Source organism: Lonchura striata, chromosome 19, assembly GCF_046129695.1.
Source record: "Lonchura striata isolate bLonStr1 chromosome 19, bLonStr1.mat, whole genome shotgun sequence".
In the NCBI taxonomy this organism is placed as follows: domain Eukaryota; kingdom Metazoa; phylum Chordata; class Aves; order Passeriformes; family Estrildidae; genus Lonchura; species Lonchura striata.
In genome coordinates, this window is record NC_134621.1 from 6,168,169 (window position 1) to 6,188,061 (window position 19,893).

At 38.4% G+C, this 19,893-nt stretch overlaps 1 protein-coding gene across 8 annotated transcripts in view; it reads right to left on the reverse strand.

Moving 5' to 3' along the window:
- Positions 1 to 446: 446 nt before the first annotated feature.
- SPAG9 (sperm associated antigen 9) overlaps positions 447 to 19,893 on the reverse strand; it is a 59,081-nt gene continuing 39,634 nt past the window's right edge. For 4 of the 8 annotated variants that reach the window (XM_021555104.3, XM_021555122.2, XM_077787368.1 and 1 more), the window contains 17 exons: positions 19,445 to 19,618; positions 18,655 to 18,784; positions 18,310 to 18,402; positions 17,861 to 18,028; positions 17,008 to 17,179; positions 15,742 to 15,969; positions 14,890 to 15,085; positions 14,341 to 14,463; positions 13,732 to 13,812; positions 13,193 to 13,260; positions 11,853 to 12,001; positions 10,652 to 10,823; positions 9,584 to 9,697; positions 7,871 to 7,909; positions 6,833 to 7,009; positions 6,321 to 6,458; positions 447 to 4,160 (listed from right to left, as the gene is read on the reverse strand). In XM_021555104.3, coding sequence (XP_021410779.1) covers positions 4,045 to 4,160; positions 6,321 to 6,458; positions 6,833 to 7,009; positions 7,871 to 7,909; positions 9,584 to 9,697; positions 10,652 to 10,823; positions 11,853 to 12,001; positions 13,193 to 13,260; positions 13,732 to 13,812; positions 14,341 to 14,463; positions 14,890 to 15,085; positions 15,742 to 15,969; positions 17,008 to 17,179; positions 17,861 to 18,028; positions 18,310 to 18,402; positions 18,655 to 18,784; positions 19,445 to 19,618 — 2,338 coding nt within the window. In that variant the 3' untranslated portion in view covers positions 447 to 4,044. The remainder of the gene's footprint in view (positions 4,161 to 6,320; positions 6,459 to 6,832; positions 7,010 to 7,870; positions 7,910 to 9,583; positions 9,698 to 10,651; positions 10,824 to 11,852; positions 12,002 to 13,192; positions 13,261 to 13,731; positions 13,813 to 14,340; positions 14,464 to 14,889; positions 15,086 to 15,741; positions 15,970 to 17,007; positions 17,180 to 17,860; positions 18,029 to 18,309; positions 18,403 to 18,654; positions 18,785 to 19,444; positions 19,619 to 19,893) is intronic. The other 4 variants (XM_077787367.1, XM_021555142.2, XM_021555169.3 and 1 more) reach the window with 1 other exon arrangement.

Genomic DNA, 19,893 nt, shown 5'->3' on the forward strand with positions numbered 1-19,893 from the left:
ACCTGAAACCCTGGCTCTGGCCAAGTATTTTGTTTCTGCAGTCACCATGTCCTCATTCTTCTGCCTTAAAAACTTCCTCTGCTGAGCAGGAAGTAACCAGTGAGTATTTGAGCTCTGGCGAGTCTCTGCTAAAACAATTTCAAAACTAAATCTCAGTGTCAGCACCTATTTCATCTGATATAATCTATTTAATCTGAGCTGCATTAAGCAGGTCTCCTCCAGATCTGTATCTTAAAGACAGGCACAGACATCATAGCTTTTCTTCACAGCTTTGGTCTGGGACCACTACGAGAGTGCAGGATAACACCAGTCCTGGACTGACTCAAACACATAATTGATAATGACAATATTTGGCATTAGTGTAAAATCCCAAAAATTGTGTCTTCTGATAGCACCAAAACTCGGCAAAATTAACATGAGATTACAAAGAACACACTGACCCAATGCATGTTTCATATACATATTTATATATATTTCATGTACAAAGTTACATTCTGAACCTCATGGATTCAATAATAGAAATAAATACTGAAATAACTACACTGCTATATGAGCTCTTCTGCTCACAGAAAAGAAGCCTCAAGTTTTAACAGACAGCAAGTTTAACGCTGTAGAATCCATCTCAGATTACAGAGGCAAGTAAAATTCAGCATAAAGTGTCCAACAGACAAAACTTTCAAAAATTACAGAACATAAAATGTTTAAAATATATGTTTAAAAGATTGAGAAATGTGCATCAACAAAATTAATAAAGGAAACTTAATCTTGTTAGAGGGTGGGAGAGACATTTAGTGTATAGAAAAATGCTTTGAGGTGCAATATAGGTTGTTACAATATGGCATAACCCTGTTAGAAAAGAACATTTAATTTCCCTAAAGAAGAACTGTATTTGAGTTTACCATGTCTCGTTTTACAGAGCGAGGCCTTCACAAGGCCCACCTCAACAGGGCCATTTACAGAGTGCTAAGTCAGGTTTAATCCTTTGGTAACTTTTATAATACTCACATGGAAATAAATATTCAGTTACACAGCATTTTTTTAAAGACATACGTTCTTTAGAACAGTTAGTATAATAAAACAGATTAAAGATTTGTTTATTACTAAGGCAGCCTATGATAAAGTGTCTACGCTCTGTCAGCTCGATCCTATCCAGCCCAGGAAGACCTTCCCAAGGAATGGACAATGCAGCCTCACCTTCACCATGCAAACACCCCTACCCAGGCAAGTCATGTGCTGCATATTTTGTGCTCAAAACGTTTCCAAACTATTAACAAGCTGTAGATATCAAGAGATTAGCTCCTATTTATATGATGCTTTAATCACAAGTGTAATGCATAAACACATTCTTGAGACAGAGTTGGGGGTGTATTGTCATCACAGTGCCTGGGGTTTGCGTGCTTTATTCACCTTTCAAAGTGACCTCAAGGGGAGTTTATACAGCCCAGCACGCTGTGATGGCAACAGGGACCCAGTTAATCTACTGTACCTTAGGACAGGGGATAAAGTTTTAAAATGAGAAATAGAGAGAAGTGCACATGCCTTTATCTACACCCATAGTGCAACACAGGTCAACAACTATCTGTTTAAAACCCTTCCGTTTTTGGACAGAAGCAATCCATCATTCTCTGAAATATCTGCAAGGGCTGGCCCACTCAGGTGACTACAATGGCACGGTGGGCCAGCTCCATTTGGCAAAAGACCAGGTACACACTTGCCAGGTTGCACTGCTCCAGCTGGAGCAGAAATGTCACTCAGAGAAAACAGCTTGTCTTTAATAACAAATTAAATCCTACAAAGAACCAAGGAACAGAATTGTGCGCTTTTTCTTCTGAGAACATGAGACTGTGACAATCAACTAGTGAGTAAAAAACTTTGGAGATTGTGTTTTCCAAAGAGAGAGAGAGAAAAAAAAAATTCAAGAAAATGGCAGGAAAAGCAATGAAACTGCACCACTCACAGTGAAGATTCTACACAACAGTAGATGTTTAGACAGCATTTTTCTTAAGACATCCTGTCCCATTAGTTAATTCAGATGTGCTTCATATTCAGCATACATGCCTATAAGTTTTAAATAGGTCTAAGAGTGTTAACTCAGGTTACTTTTGTATAATTGGTATTTGTATAATTTTTAATAAACTTCCAGACTTCATATTTAAGCCCAAGTACTTTAAGAGTGACATTCAAGATGAATATGGAAAGCAAATTATGAACAACATGCTCTCATTGCTTTTGGCATTCTGAAGAAAAAAATACTACCAAGATATTAAACATCTTTAATAAGGTTTTTTACTACATAGTTCATGTCCTAAATACATATTTACGAGAGGAACAGCTGTGTACAAAATACATTGCTTAAAAAGTATTTATACATATAAATCTAACCAATAGACCTGAATGGAGATTTTCTGGTTTATCAGCTATGATATGCATTTGAAAAAGCTGCCTAAATATATATTTACACAATAGACCTCAGCTAAATGTGTTAATTTAAAAAATTAAGAAAATATATAAACACATGTTTGCCTGATAGACCAGAACTGCTCCTATTGCATAAAAATGTTTAGGCAGTTTTAGAAAAGTGTTTCTATATTTACTCATCTGAAACTGTTCAGTTCTCTCACATAATCAAGTTACTAAATTTCTCTGCTAATCTGAACAGCTCCAGCCTTTTAGGGGTAAATGCTGGATGTTTATTAAAACCCTTCAAAACTTTCACTTTCCAGAGACTAAATTAAAGAGCAAATGTGGGTTTTTAAATCTTCTGAAGTACAGAAATCATGAAGCGTTTAACTTAGGTCTGATACTAAAGCAGAAATTTCAATGTAAAAGGAAGACAGTCTTAAACTCACATTTATGGTTTAAAAAAAGATGGTGAGTAGACAGAATGTCAGCCTAATAGTAGTGTACTGATTTCTGGTAATTTTTTTTGTTGTGTTACCTGATAATATTGTTGCTGAATTATTTATTTTTTTTAACTAAATTGGGGTATGGAGCTACCAAAAAAGTACATTTTGTACCTAATTATCTGGAATTACACTTCCTTTTATGCCTGAGGCATCACCTTTACAATCTCACTCATGCAGAATGTAGATTTTTCCTGTACACTCTCAGTCTTTTCTCGTGATCTAATTGAGGTCTCCAACATTCACACATATAGTGCCTTATGAGTTTGACCAGTTAGGCAGAGAAGATCATTCTAAGTGCTTAGGACATAAGGAGTTAAAATAACAAAACATATCCCCTGTTTGAGAATTTTACTGTTATTTTCCAATTTATATCAACCTAAGAATACCATTTGGAAACAGAGTTGACCCATGTCAGGGAGATGGAAAACCATTATGCTCAAAATTGCTCATTACTGAGGGCAGCAGCTCTCAAACTTTAGGGTTCAATAGTGAAAATACAATTTTATTTAAATATTTTCATTTTAATTCCTATACAGCCTCCTCTTTCCCCCAACAAATTCTGCAGAATGTAACAAATTAAACCGTGTACACTGGATGAGCAAGATTTTCCAGGTTTGAAAACAAAAGCTGAAATATACAGTTTGCTTTAGCCCAAAAACTGAGTATTTGGATGAGTCTTAATAATGCATCTTCTAATTTGTCCATTTTTTTCATACTTTGGGAATAACTTTGCTGTTTTACCCAATGCATTATACAGTGAAATGAAGCTCAGTTGGAACAAAGCTGAACTCAAGTGAGACTACCAAAGAAGTGAACACATGAGATTGCTGTGGTACAGTAAAACTGTATCAGCTGCTCACTGTGGTGTGCACACCAGCTGGAGAAACATCTGATTTCCTCACACTGTTCCATTTAACACGGGTGCAGTAAAACAGCACAAGCAAATTCCTGTATAGCTAAAGGTATGACAGGTTTCAATATAAAGTTAAACAGCAAAGAAATGCTTCAACATCATGTTCAAAACATCATGTTGTGAAACAGGTTCACAAAAAAAAAAAAAAAACATGCAGAAGCATTTTTTTTTTCTTCCCCCCCACCCCCCCGCCGTTTTTAAGGTCTCCAACTGAATCCTACAGTCTCACTCACTGCCACACATGACCTGCCACACTATCAAGTGACTCCTCTCAGCTTTGGCTACAGAAGGTTCAAGTGGTAGAGCTTCTCCCAGGAGTTCAGATTCTCCTCCTTCATCACCTGGAACAAAACACCTTTGGTTGAGGCACCCAATAACCAGAACAGCATCAACACCACATGCAGCAAGACAAGAAAAACACTAAAAAGACAGTGTTGCCATATGCTGATATAAAAACATATTAAAGTCTGTGACTGTAAACAGAGTGTATTGCATAATTATCTCAGAGCCCAGCATTCTGCTGGCGATATTCTTTACTCCTAGCCCAAAATAATGGCAGTTTCATAAGTATCCATATTCTGCATGTTTCATTACTTATAACTCTTTAATGTAGAGAAACCTAATCTGCAAACTACCAGGCAAACATAGAGATGGTTTTGCATTAGAAAGTGTTCTGGGACAAACCCAAGCATATAAAGGCCCGGGAACAAGAGCTGTACTTGAGCACATGTGAGACAACACAACATTCATGTCTATGGTCAACGCTCCCCACTCTTTCCTCCTGTTCCAGTTATTCCAGATTGTCACAACTCTGCCCACAGTGACAAAGACAGCCTTGAGCATATTCTCCATTATTGCTCTTCAAAAAGAAGAGCAGTTTTGAAGCTGCACCTGAACTCTGGGTGACAGGAGCTGACTGGGACCAAAGGTGACACCGAACTGCACATGAACAGCCAGGACCATCAATCCAGGAGGTCACCTTAATCAGAGGAAACAGGAACTGACCTACACCTTCAGGAAGGTGTCAAATCAAATTTTGGCTTGTGTCCTGGTTAGACTCCTTTGGAGGGCTGAGGGAACTAAGCACAGACCAAACCCCCAGAGTTTGCTGGGCTCATGTGGCACTGGCTGGGCTAAGGCAGCACTGGCACTCAGCTCATGGCTTTGCCATCATGCCACAGGGACAGCAAAACAAGCATTTGGAATGTGGCTGTTCCAGCTGCCCTGAGTGACTGCAGCACTTGAGCCCTCGCTGCACTGTGGCACAGAACTGTCTCCAGTCCTGTCTCCCACAGAAATCCATCACAGCCACCCCAGGAACCTGCTTGTCACTGATTACTGGGATGACAGGATTTGGGCTGGCCTTCCTGGGTTTTCCTTTGTAATGGTTTATGTGGGTTGTTTTGCTGTTTGGTTGGTTTTGAAAGACTACAGACAGATTTAGGCAAAGGTCAAAAGCAGGTCTAAAGAGTTGTGACAACTTTTTATACACTTTTTGTCAAGGTCTCTACAGAATCACAACAGCTTTCACTTTATTTCCTCAAAGAGTTCAATTAAAAAGAAGACAGATGTTTACACAATAAATCTTTTATGGGCTGGATCATGCAAAAGTGCTATCCAAGAAAAGCAGTGATCAAATATGATGGGCATGCAGAGATAAGTGATCTACTTTATTCTTTCCCACTCAAAAAATAGTAACTTTTACACTGAGCATTCTTCACTTAACATGACTTGTTTTCAGTCAGTCTGCCTATTTAAGTAACTAAGGACATGTTTTCCAGTTTGAGACAGAAGATTAACCTGCCAAAGAAGGACTGAAAGCATAAATAGGAAGGTGGTACATGACTCCAAAGCAGAGTTTCAAATAAACCTTACACAGTCATCCCTGTTACAGATGAGTAATGAGATGGTTGGCTCTCACAATTAAGGAGTAAATGTTATGTATAAGTTAAGAGAAGTTTTGTAGATGTATAGTTATGTTACTGTAATATGTTCTCCCCCTTGCATTGTTAGCCCAAGATGGCCTTGGTAGTTGGGGCATTTGGGGAGGGTCAGCTTGTTACTACCTGACCTCCAATCAAGATGTAAGAAAATGAACTCCACAATGAAGGAGTTGACTGATAGGACTTTGGGAGGGGCTAGAGGTACAAAAGGCAGAGCATCCATTTTGTAGACAAGCACATGATTGTTGAGTCCTTTGCTCCCAGCACTGTATTTTTTTCTTATTTAGTCTTTTTGTTGTATTTTTGTTAAGGTTTAATAAACCTTTGAAATTTTAAAAGTGAGCATCGTCTCTCATATCCCAAAGGTCATGGTTTATTGGGAGGAGGAAAAGCTGAAGGTGTGTGACAGAATAAAAATACTTCCACTCCTGCAACGTATGGTAAAGACTGTATATACTGACCACACAAATGCACTCACTGCAATTACAGAAGCAGTTCTTATCTGGTTAAAAACCTTTCAGTATGCAGTATGACTCATTTAAAGCTCAGATTTCTTACCCATTCTGAAGTCAATGTATCCTTCTCCACCGCTTATCACCAACATTGATTTTAAGGGACTCTGGTTGAAGGACTCCTGGGCTTGTTTATCAGCTGTTAGATCTGTTCCACCACTACTCTGAGGGCAAACAACCTGACCTGGGTGAAAAATAGAACACTTTCTTATGCCTTATCTCAGAGTAAAACCTTCTGTGCTTGATCAGTAGATGACAATGACTAAAGCAGTTGAGTGCCTTCTTAACAGACAAGTTAAGAAGGTCTCAGCACAGCACCTTTTTCACAGAAGGAAGCAAAGTCCTTGCTTGTGATCAAGCCCTTTTCCTCCCATTAAACAGGGCTGTACTTAGCAATCAGACAAGTCTTGTCATTAAAATACAATACATTCTGAGAGTTCTCTTACTATCTTTGCCTAAACACTTCATTTAACTAAGTGAATGAAGGAAAAAAACAACAATAAACAAAAAGCCCAAACAAAAAAACCACCTCTTTTGAAGGCAGTAACAGAACCTCACCTGGTACTGCAACAAAGAATTTCACAGCATCCCTGTGGCCGTGGAAGCAGAGCTGTGCATGTGCCATGGAACAGTAGGGGATGAAGGTCCCTGGAGTCACTTTGTCACTGTGCTCATCTCCATACACACGGATCACGCTCCCCGGACGGTTTCCAGAGCCTGCTGCTGATTTATTGGCTGTAAAAGAAGAGGTTGTTTTCTACTTCAAAACACAAACTGCTGAAGTGGTTATTTGTTAAGAAACCTTATGGTACCATCTAAAAGCTAAAGCCAACTTAGATAAAAATGAAACAGGAGGGCAGCAATGCCAATTCAAGACAGAGCTGGAAAGAAAAAGATTGCATGCTTCATTATTTTAAGTACATAAGAAAATGGAGCAGGGTTCTTATTAGTCTAGCATAAACACCAGATTTCAATATCCTACTTTTGGGAAAAAATAATTTGTGACAGAACTGTATCTTTCATAGAAAATAAGTACCTCTAATGTGTTTCAGTATGAACAAATTCCATGTACTTAAACATGTAATTAAAGACAGTTTCATTCCAACTAATCATAATGTATGCACTTGCCAGTAAAAATTCTCTAGAAACAGCCACCTGTGGGCATGAAAGAGCTACCCTATTATCATTCTACATCTAGATTTTACTGAGAAGTTTTAAAATACATTAAACTAGAGAAGTACTCATGCTAGACATACAAGCCATCTCCATTCCAAAGACTATCAAAGTAGTGAAAGAAACAGTGATTTGTAACAAGACAGCAAATGATGTGGATTAATGACAAAGTTATAAGATGTGGTATCACATTGGCTGGAAGAGAAAGTCTGTATGAGAGTTCAGCTGCAACACAGGATGATATGCTAAACTGCTGAGCAGATTGGTGGCCATTTAGCAAACATAAAACTGCTGCAATGCAGTAACTGCAAGTGGAAAAACATTTAGGAACATACAAAGGGTAAATCTATAAGGAGTGGGAAACAGCCTCAAAGTGGCTATTATAAGCCTGAAAATAGGTTTTGGTTCAGGATCTCCACTTACCCCGCAGCCCCAGTAAACGTCCCTGGTGGAGGATTACAGCTAGTGAGAAAGGAGGAAAGGGGAAATGGATAGGTATGACAGTAGAGGAGAAGGATTAATGAGAACCCACCACTCATATTTTGGTTTTTGATAAGGTAGAGCTTAAAATTTTAGCTCCTTAAAAAACCAATAGATATTTAATTTCAGAAGATTCAATCAAAAGTCACAAAGAACAGCATCTTACTATAGAAGTTTCAGTACAAAATAGACCACAAAAGCACTGTCACGTATTTTTAAGTTTATTATTGATTAGCAACGTTTCCCCTTTCTCTCTTTCCTTGGCAGGAGGCTCCAGAATAATATAGAATGTTTTCAAGTACCCTTTTGGAACATCATCTGCTGCCCTGCTATTAAGACCCAGGGGACTGAAAGATGCCACTGCTCATGCAAGGATTTGACTGCTTTATTACTATTTCTCACCAGGGTTCTCAGTTCACTATCAGGCTACCCCCAAAAGGCTGTTCTGACCCACAACCAACCAAAAGAAATGAAATGCAACTGAATAGCTTTAATAGGGATTTCTTCACATTCACTCCTGGTATAAAACAAACTCCTCTAGAAACATTAAATTAAGCTTGATGCAAATTAAGAGCTATAATTTTTGAAAGCATGATTTAAAGTGTCTCAAAATCCATGACAGGAAGTCTGTCCTTCCTTAGTACATTCATGCAAAAAAAAAGACAGTTACTCAATGGATGGGCAATGCAATGGAACAACATGAGAAACAATGCATGTGTTTGCTGTTCAACAAAGCAGATACAACATGAAGAGTTTTCACTATTAAATCACCCTAAAACGTCACCTGTCAGACTGCACTATTTTCTAAGTAACAACAGTACAATTAGGACTATCATAGGTCTGCATTTTGTTTTCTGAACCTTCTGTCCACCTGTTATAACATTAGTCTCAGGCACAAGTGTTGAGGCTTTTTTTTATTGCTTAATTGCAATCAATTTACACAGAGATTCTTCCCAAGCTTTACCTATTTAAGATTTGGTTTGTCCTTGAGTTGTTCTTTTCTCCTGAGATTCAACTGCCCTCAATTAGTTACAGCCTATGACAAGAGTCTGGGGTCTGTTATTAAGCAAAAACCAAGACCTACATGACTGGAATTTGACCTGGATGTTAGTGCACTGTTTGAATGTATTTACAGTTCCTATAACTCTGAACACATCCTTTAAAGCAGTCTATGCTACTTCTGTTCCAATCCTTTATACCCACTTTGTGATGAATTCTCAAGAACTAAAGCCAATCAAGTTGTATTAGCAACAACAACATGCTCAAAGAAAAAGGTATTTTGTGATCATATGGCAATCAAAAATAACAGTAATTAGAAAACTAATGATGTCTTGTATAAGCAATAAATTTCTATTGCTGCTGCCAATGCTCAGAACACCTCTAAGGCTTCAAAGTGCTGCTTTGATTCAAGCCAACTCCGCTCAAACAGCAGCACACAAGATTCTGGAGATGTGTTGTTTTCTCAGGGTAACTGTAACCACATACACAGATATAAGTGCTAAACATCACACAGACCTGATCTGTTACAAACCTGAAAGAGTCAGACCTGGCAGTGAAGGTTTCTATTCATTAGCAAGCATCTGAATGATGTTTAATACTATTTTTTTTTTATGCCTACAGCAATTGCACAGTGCTATTCATTGATATTTTACTTACTTTCTGTTAATGGAATGGAGATGATGACACCATTTCCTGTTCCTACCCATAAACGATTACAAGACACCATAAGTGCTGTGATTCTCACAAATGAGAATCCCAGTTTACCAGTACCTAAAAACGAAAGATGCTTTTCATCAAAAATTATGAGCAAGAATAATTTTAGCTCTACAACAGAGAATCTTAAATCCAACTCCCATATCACACAGACAAGTAATTCCCTCCCACTTCTGACAGAAACAAAGTAGAGGAGCACATTTAAGTTGTAAAGATAACCTAGAAGGCTACAATACAACCCTGTAATTAAATTGAGAATCTATACTTCAAAACTCTAATATCAGCTACAAGAAAGCAAAAAAGGTCCTTAATGCTGCACAGTAAAATCTTTTGGGGTTTACCAGCTTTAAAACAAACAAAAAAATGAGTTTACAGATAAAAGATAGTGGTTTGTAATCCATTAAAATTAATTTCTCATTTTTTAGCATGATGAGGGGAGCAGAAGGCTGACACCAGCCATGTGCAATGCACAGCAGTGCCTTGTGAAGGATTTCCCAGAGCCTAATTACCTGTATTGGTTGTGTAATGCATGTGGTCAAATTGTTCTTATACAGATATTAATGAAAAAAATCAGAAAGCTTACTAGGTTCAACAGCAATAAAATTTTCCTGTCTCAATTTTTTTTTTTTTTAATAGGCAAGTTTCCAGGCAGGTAATGGATTCTTCCCATTTTTAGCTATAAAAAATGTATCAGTATATAAAAAGAGAAAGATTGTAGTGTCTCTATTGGTGCCTGCCCTACTCAACCACCATTTTCCTCATTAGTTAAGAGATTTTAAGGACACTTCACACACCAGGTAAGATCAACAGACTAACAGATGACCCATCACCCCCATCATGCTTCACAGACTGACTTAGGCTTCTACTTCCAGATTCACGCTTGCACAAACTGATTTTAACTGGCCTTTCCACCCACCTTTACCCCAGATCTGCAGTGAGAACTGCCTGATCTCTAGCAGGAAAAGAAAGCTGCAGACAGCAAGAGCACACCAGTTTTTCCTGGGAACTTACCAAGCATTTTGCTTACATAGGGCTCAATGTCCACATCCTGCAGGTGCTGGTAGGTGTGGGCATGGTAGAGGCGCAGGGTGGAGTCCAGGCGGATGGACACCCACACCCCGTCCCCCACCCATGCCAGCTGCCTCACTTGGCTCTCCCTCCTTGGGTGGGCATCAAAGGACTTCTGTGAAACATTGGGGTTCAAATCAGAAGGTAGGTAAAACAAAGGGAAGAGTAAGAAAGGTTTCTGTTACTCTCATACAGTCTGAGCTGGCAATTTTCAATCAAGCAGAACCCTCTGATTTGCAAGATCACAGACAGTGTTTAGCTCAGTTACAAATAGCATGTGATGCTCTAAAATCCCCAGGTGTGATCTCAAAGTTGTAATTTCCTACTTGGTCTTCATTTACACATCTAATCCCAGTTTGCTGCAGCTTCTTCTCCCTTGAACCTGGAGCCTATTTGGGCTGAGATCCTGCTGCCACAGCACAAAGTACATGTGCCCAAAAAGTGTCTTTCTTCCTTATTCCAAAGTGACTAACTCAAAAACAACCCCACCTGTGCAAAATACACACTATCCACCAGCAAAACAATCCATTTCACTCTTATATGAACTTCATTTCAGTTTTCCCACATATATATTTATAGTCTTCTTCACAAAAACAGGTTATTATTGGGTGATTGATATTTTCAGAAGAGCTGAGCAGTCACCCTGCAAGGCCTGGCCCATGTCTCAGGCCAATTAGCAGGAGCTGAAGCACCTCTATTGCTCAAGGCTTGCAGAAACCTCAGCCACTTTCTGCTCTTAAGGTGACAGACTAAACACTGCAGATAAAACACCAGCTCACACACCTTGCATAAACTATTCTCTAACTGGAAGGAGAGTACATTCCAAATTAACACTTACAAACCTCTGCACGTGGGTGGAGAACAAAACGAGGCACACAGAATAAGCTGGGAGCTGGCCTTACAAGCTCTGCACAAGGACGCTTTCCAATTTCTGGCCAGCCAAAAGTGGAGAACTAAATCTCCCAAAAACTGGTTTCAGTAAGTGAGAGCTGTCTCATCATAGCTTTAAGTCTTCCAAAACAACTATTTCATAAAACAAATTTGCTAGGTAGCCTGTTTCTGTACTAATGAAAACAGATGTTTCTGGAGTTACTCTGGAGTCTGAGCTGCAGCATTAAAACATAACATTTAATTGGAAACTTACCTCTATTTTCATGGCCTTTGGTTGAACAACATAGATTTTGTTCCTGTAGCCACACCAGACCTTGTCGTGTACCACTGTCATGCACCGGATGGAGTGGTGTGGCCGGCCCAGGTCCAAGAGGTGATAGTTTGACAAATCCCACTGACCATCTGCAAAAACAGGAAGAAAAAAGTAAAACTCACAGGAGCCTGTGCTTAGTTTAAGGAAAATTTAGAAGTACAAGCAACTATCTTAAGTCTAATTTTTAAAAGCATGGTAATAATCTGGGTAAATTTGTACAAGTTTACAGCTAGGCTCCTCATTAAAAAACCAGCAACTAACATCCCAAATGTTACCTTTTCTAAAAAATGAAGTTGTACAATGATTCAGGTTAAAAATCCAACAAAACATTTTTAAATCAGCAGGTTATCCTGTGCTACACGCTTTGCTTGACTAGGACCAGTACCTGTGAAAACAAACAACTTCCCACACAGCACCAGGCACCCGCTGCTTGGCTGAACATAGGCATGCTGGTCAGTGCAGGTTTTTTTAAAATATGCTGCAAGATCTTAAAAAAGGCACCTGAAATCTACTAAAAACATACTAAATTTTGGCATTCAACACCAATTAAAATTCTTCTGTAGACTGAACTAAGGCCACAGATCATCAATGACATTCACTAGAGAGGCTTTTAAAAACACTGCAGTGAGTTTTTAAAAATAAACAAAACAAAACCACTAAAACCAACTGCATCCTAGCTGCATTGTTTCCAGTATTTGTATTAGTGTTGTGCAACATTTTAAATTCTTTTAAATGCTGAGCACAAGGATTTAAGCATCACAAGGGAAAGATGAAAGAATAGGGTGGAAAAACAAACTAATAGATAAGTTCCAGTTGCTCATACTAAGACCTTCCCCTTCAGGTCCCATTTCTGGAGGCTGAAGAATGAAGCTGGTTCAGGAGCAGTTTGGCAGAAATTCTGAAGGGATGCTTACAAAATTCTCATTGAAGTACTTGCCCAGAGACAATTTTTATCACTAATAAAATAGAAGACATGACTATTGAGCATGATGAAAATGCAAGAGAGATGATGATCAAAGCAGACTTTCAGATGGCTGTTCCCTATTTAGCAGATCTATCCCATTCTCCATTTCAGAGTAAGAAAATACTCCAAGAATGCACCACAACACTGCAAAAACAGAACTTGAATCTCCAACTGAAATAACAAGAAATATTTCTCATGACAACCCAGAAAAAGGTCATTGGGGAATACATTATCAAAACATTACTTGTAAATGGCACATTTCTTTCCTGACTACTGTTAAAAATTCCCTGGTTTCCAGATGCAACAGGATCCTTACCAACTCCCCGGTGAAAGATCGCAAGCGTCCCATCTGCCAGTGCAACCAAGACTATTCCTTTGACATGTCTGAGGAAAAAGGAGGCACAACAACACACTCTGTTAGACTGCTCTGCTCAGAAGGCAAGTTTAAAACTAGGTATAAACCATTTCAGCATATTTTTACAGTCATTTTTTATTAGCTCCAGTGTTTTGATTTCTACAATGTAGCTCAAGAGAAGGGATGTAACAAGGGATCAAAATCCAGTTCAGAGAGATTGAAATATATCTGGTTACAATGCCTGAAGAAAACAGCAAAAATAGCAACCTATAACTGTTTTGCATAGCTACAGCTCATCCTTTGGCCTATGTATTTCCAACAGGTCCAAGATTAAATTCATTTTCCTTACTCCCCAGAAGTGTTTCACTGTCCCTCAAAGAGCATGCAGGCAGTTACAGCAACTGACATTCCCAATATCTGAGAAGGAAATATAAAACTACTTTGGAAAGTATTTTAACAGAAATTCATTATGATTTACATGACATTCTTTCAGGACTTACACAATACTGAGAATAGAATCTTTAAGTTTAATGGCATGAACACATTTCCTCCAGTGGGCCACTGACGAATGAACATACAGGCTGCAAAGACAAATCAGGAGGGATTAAAAGCACTACCAGACAAAAACAACCACAAGCAAAACCCTTATAAACTGAAATCCACAATCAAAGGGAAGACAAGTTTTCATTTTCCACTGGAAATTATGTATACACTGAAAGGAAGAACGGCTTTTTCAGAGGACTAAAGCATTACAAACTCCCTTACATATACATCTGCAGTAAAGATTACAATACATTTTTCTAGCATATTAAAATACTGAAAATTATGTAATTAACAGACTATAATAATTTATTTGAATAAAAAAAAAAAATCCAGAACTTCTCTGTAGGTGAAGCATTATCTAACAAAAAGGACTTGCTAATCACCTACAATACTTCTTTTGAATTCTGAAATGCCTAAAAACTGCAGCAAAGCATTCAAGGTTTTGGCTCTCTTGAGATCATCCTGTGCTTAATCTTGACTTGAGATGGTTATCAGGCCTGTGGACATAAGAACCAAGTTTAAAGTAATTATTATAAATAAATATAACAAGATTAGCACTTCCTTACCATCCATTCTGTGCTCCAAGCCACATGGTCGGTAAAAGGCTACTCATTTTCTGTGCTTCTTCTCTCACTAGATCTTGCTCATTTGGCAGAACTGCAACATCCTTATATAATTCTGACTCAGTACTAGAAAAAAACACCAGTTAAAATACATTTATTTAAGTGCACAGATTACTCAGGCTATAAGCCAGGTGTTTACTTCACTACTGAGAGTTTCTACACTGGCTTTTGAAGTATGAGATGTTTAAAAACACAGTAACTACACATGAAAGTACAATACAGAGGAAAACCTCAATAACCATTAATTTCTTCAAGTGGACATTTTCTTCTACAGGGAAAACTAGGTTCCATTCAAACTTGTCAGTATTATTACCTCTGGGGAATGGCAGAAGAGAGTCACAAAGCACAGTCTTGTACCAAGACTACTTATATAAACCTCAATACACTTAAAGGAAAAACAAGTAATCATTTTGTCTCCATGCTATGTGCCTACAAACATTATACTTTTTTTTTAAATACACTTTAAGAGGTATAAGGACTTGGACTATGTACTTAGGCTGATACACTGGAGATGCCTCCGTTGTATGCTGCACTCCCAAGGGATCTGTAAAGACATGCTCTGTGTAGACTCCAGTTTGTGCAATATCAGCTGTGTCTTCTCCTGTCCCTGCATTGACTTCTGTTGCTTCTGTTGCCTCCTCTGCTGTTGGAATGTTCTCATCTACCAAATTATTTTCAGCTGCAATATCTACAAAACAAACAAATTTGAAACACTTTTTAACAACTGCAATAGAATTCACTATTGTTTAAAACAGACAGAACTCGACAGTTACAATTTCCACATCAGAATCAAAAAACATCACATCAGAAATGCCCAAATTTTAGCAGGTTGCACTGTATAAACAAATGTCAAATGCACTTTTAAGTGCCAATCCAGTGACTGATGGCTCAGGCTGTCCATTAAATTATTACCCAGGACAGCAGTAAACAATGCCAACCAGCACAGATCCATTGACAATCATATCACCATACAGCTCTGCAGGCCATATGACCAAAAAAAAAGTATGAATGTCTATGAAATAATTAGTTTCACTTAAATCTCTATTAAGACTTGAGAAAATCCAAGGCATTTATTTTAGTCACTCTCTGGCAAGATCTGCATTTCAAATACTACATTAAAATCTCTCTCTAGAGCAGTCACAAGAATTCTCTCAAAAGTACCTGCAAGAAGCAGCTGCCAATTCCCATTTCATGTCACCTCCACCACTTTTTCAGCTACAATTTACAGAGAGTTTGCTATCACAGCTTACACAGTGTTAACCTCAGTAGTTGCACCACTTATTTCCAAGCTGCATCTCGAGGTGTTTGGCCAGCCCTGACACACCTGCAGTGTTTATCACATACCTGACTGTTTCTCTGCCACAGGTGAGGCCCCATTGGTGTCGTGGGCAGCAGGAGCCCCTGTGAGCCCCTCTGCAGTGCATCCCACCACAGTGATGCCCCCCAGCAGGCTGTCTGTCTCAGCAGAGCTGTTGCTGGTCATACTGCCACACAGGGAGGATTTGTCTACTTGGCTGGAATCTGCTTCCTGAGACGCTTCTTCTCCTGCAGGGTAGTCTGTTTCCCTTGCCCCTGAAAGAGATTAAACTCAGAATAACATAATATCCTGAGACACCCAGAATTCCCACCCTTTGTCTCAGAGCACTATGCAAGTGCTCCTGGAGCTCTGGCAGCCTTGGTGCCAAGATCACTGCCCTGGGGAGCCCATTCAATGTCCCAGCAGTCCCTGGGGATGAATCTTTTCCTGATATCCAGCCTAAACCTCCCCTGACACAACTTCAGGCCATTCCCTTGGACCCTGTCACTGGGTGTTTTTCATAGGGATAAAGCTGAATCACTCCTCTAATAACTAAGCTTTAAACTAAATGAGCTCTCCAGAGATTAAACATGCAGACAGCCCCTATCTACAAGGTTAGTGTCAAATAATCAGCAAATGTGGAAGATACTGTCACACAGCTCATGAAACAAAAAGAAGATCAACATATGCTGCACCACAATGTCATTCACTGTATTTCAATCTGTAGCTTTCCAAATATTTTATTTCCATTTTAATTATATCTTCTTCTAAAATCAGATTTCATAAGAGTGCAGGTACACAAGGGCACCTTTCTATATCTTCATGAAGAATTTAGGTGCAATAAATCCTTGGTTCTGGAAGAAAAGCCTTTTTTCTCATGTCCAATCCTCTTATACTTTCAAGACTTAAAATACACTCAAATGCAACAAGGATTCCCTCTGCAGGGAGCTCCAAGACTTGCTGCTTATCTTCAAGAGGCTGAACAAGTCAAACAAGCAACATATTATTCTTTTTGTGATGTTCACATGAAATATGACACTGTTGCAGAGTTTATAGTACATCCAACTGAACAGTTCCCCTTGGCTGCTGACGTCTCTCAGATTTTGGGTTCATTTAAGTCAACAGCCAACTAAAGAGTGCAACAGTAGGGTAGAAAGGTAATAATTAAATGCACAACGAATCACTTTCTTACTGCTCTGTTACAGTAACTTTTTATCATACTAAGTAAAAAGTCTGTGGGTTTTCATTGCATAAGAAAAGCTGAATAAGAATCAGTTAAAAAAAGCAGGAGCTGAACCAGCCCAAGTGTTTACCTGGCACACTAGCAATACAAAGCACGTGAGAATTGCAAACAATGAAACTGTCCAGAATATTCCCTGGTTGATTTGCATCAATAATGATAACTTTTGTAGCAGAATGTGTGCTAGTACAGATCCAAACTAGACTGGATAATTCTTCCTGATGTTTCAGTTCCTTCTGCTGATCCTGAAGGAGAATAAAGGCAGACGTGAACAACAGAAAGGGAGACAAGAATAGAATTATTGCCTTTGATCTTTTATGGTCTTACATTTTCACCTACAGAAATACACATAAATATGTGGAAAGTTAAAGGTCTTCAATTCCATTGTAAAACTACACATAGTTACTTGTTCTAAATGTATCTGAAGTATAAAGCTCTCTCATATTTCATACTTCTATTAAAAATACATAAAATATTATAATTATACTGCATAATTATATAGTTAGACCAATATAAAATAAAAACATTATTGATATGCCAACTGCCATACTCAGCATCACCACAGGTATGTGATATCCCAAAACACTTGAAAATTCAGACTGTTTTTATGCCCTTAAAGATGAATTCCAGTTATGGCAGCTAAAACATAAATCTGACACAAATGGTTTTTAAAGGAAGCAGCACTGGTATAAGCAGTACATCATTTTGATGTAAAATTTATTAGCTCCTGAGATTTGCCAGTAAGGGAAGATTCAAAAGTATTTAATAGTTGGATTCAATAACCCAAACATCCTGGGCTAATGACTGACCAAAAAAATTCTACTTGTTACCAATGAACCTGTTTAGAAAATACTTTAGAGACTACAGTTACACAGTAAAGGTGAGTAACTATAAAATTTATTAAATGTGCCTTGCAGGGACCTTACCTTGAGCTCCTGGTCTAGTTTATCTAAGCTACTCTGGGATCCTGTTTGCTGCTTGTTGCCATCTGCATCCACAGCAGTCACATCATTATAGAACACACTGGCACCAACCACAGACCCTCCATCTCGTGTCTTCCCTCCTGACAGGTTCACCCCTACAGCACACCACAGCTTGGGAGAAAAAGAAATGTTTTGCTTGAATCTCATACTAAAAAATAGAGACACAAGCATTGTTAAATATGCTAAGTGATATCAACATTATTATATATCCAGAGTCCATTTTAAGTTATTAATTACAATTAAAGTAATATACATTTTACTGAGACACAAATTCTTCTTCATTATGTTTTAAAAAGAAACAACTTATTTGAAAAATATTGTAATTGAGTCCAAACCAAAAATATTCAAGATATAGTTTGCCAAGTCTCTTATCATCACTGGAAACCTTCTACCTTCATAGAGGTATCCTTCTCATCCAAAGGTCTCAGGTAAACAGGTACAGGCAAGTTCTTCATCTTATTTTCACCCTGTCCACCATTTGCCACCTAGGTAAAAAAACAAATAAACTGGAAAAATTTTACCTTTAAAAGAGGTTTACAATCTTTGGAATCAGTCGCTCAGAATTTATTAAACACAATTAAGAGTTTTGCATTGTTGTCTCCTTTAGAAAGATTCTTTACTGCCAAGTTCAACAAAAAAAAAAAGCTGGAATCACTCAAACACAAGCTGTAAAATCATACCCTGTTCAAATGCAACAAAACATGAAGCTGTTACCATTACAGTTGAAAACATCATACCTGTTTGTACTTCTGAGGTAGACTCCATCCAAAAGCCTGCACTCTGCCATCCTCCTTCTGGACATGAGCTTTCACCTGGCGGTACTGCTCCCTCTTCTGCTCCCGGCGGGAGGCTAAACTCGCTTCAGTTCTGGGCAAGAATCAGGATAAAGGAACTTATTTATGCTCTTTAGAATCTCTTGTACAATGGGAATTGCTGTTAAACTCAACAACCAAGATGACTGGAAGCACTGGGTTACCAAGGATATCTCTAGGTTTTTTTTACCTATTAAACACCAGGTTTCCTGTGGGCTATTTTTAAGAGATTGGGGGGGGAAAAAGGCAAAACTAGAAAGTCTATTGCCAGCATCTTTAAAATAAATTAACTTGGCTTGTGTACCTCTACTAGGAGCTTTAAAAGTTGTAACTCACAAGGAAGTATTGTCAAAACAAAGCACAGGAGAAAAAAATAATTACAGATTCTTGTTAGCCTGACTCTCAAGTGAACCTTAAGTACCCATACAGTTATTGCCCAGTTACAACACTTTCATACAAAAGTGTACCAAGTGTTGCCTTCTGTGCCTAAATGCACTTTCTTGAAAAGCAGTGGTATTTACCAAATAGAATATTTCAGCCAAGTGCTCAAAGTATTCACCCACTGCTGCATATTTCACTCTGCACTATCTTGAGTCCTCATGAATCAACACTCACTTCAAATTATACTTTACTTAGCAGCATGGTAGTAATCTCGGAGGACTAAAAGAGTAAATACTTGATAGAGCATATCTACTATAAAACCAAAATTTCTTACTCGTCACTGAGGAATTCAAAGGCTTTAGATTTGTCACTGGGTAACTGAGATAAGGTGCTGCTTCTTTTCTTGACTGATGGAGTAATGTGCGAGGTTGGAGCATTATATTTAACATTGACAGGAGGTTCTGGTTTCTTTGCTGTATTGCTGGATGAACTGAAGAGCCTGCTAAAACTAGAAGAAGAGAAAAAGACAAGAATCAAGATTTGTCAGATACATCCAAATTTGACTACACAGGCAAAATACAGCATATGCCAGCCTGCTCAAGACAGTTAAAGTAAGAAACTGGAGCCCAACATAGCAGCAGCCACCACACACTCAGCAATGCTCTTCACAGCACAAAAACTCGTGTCTGTAAGAAAAATTCTTAAAGGATTATTATCCCATTTATCAAATTCAATGGGAACCTTATCTTGAATTAACATCTACAGGGAAACAACAAAATTTGG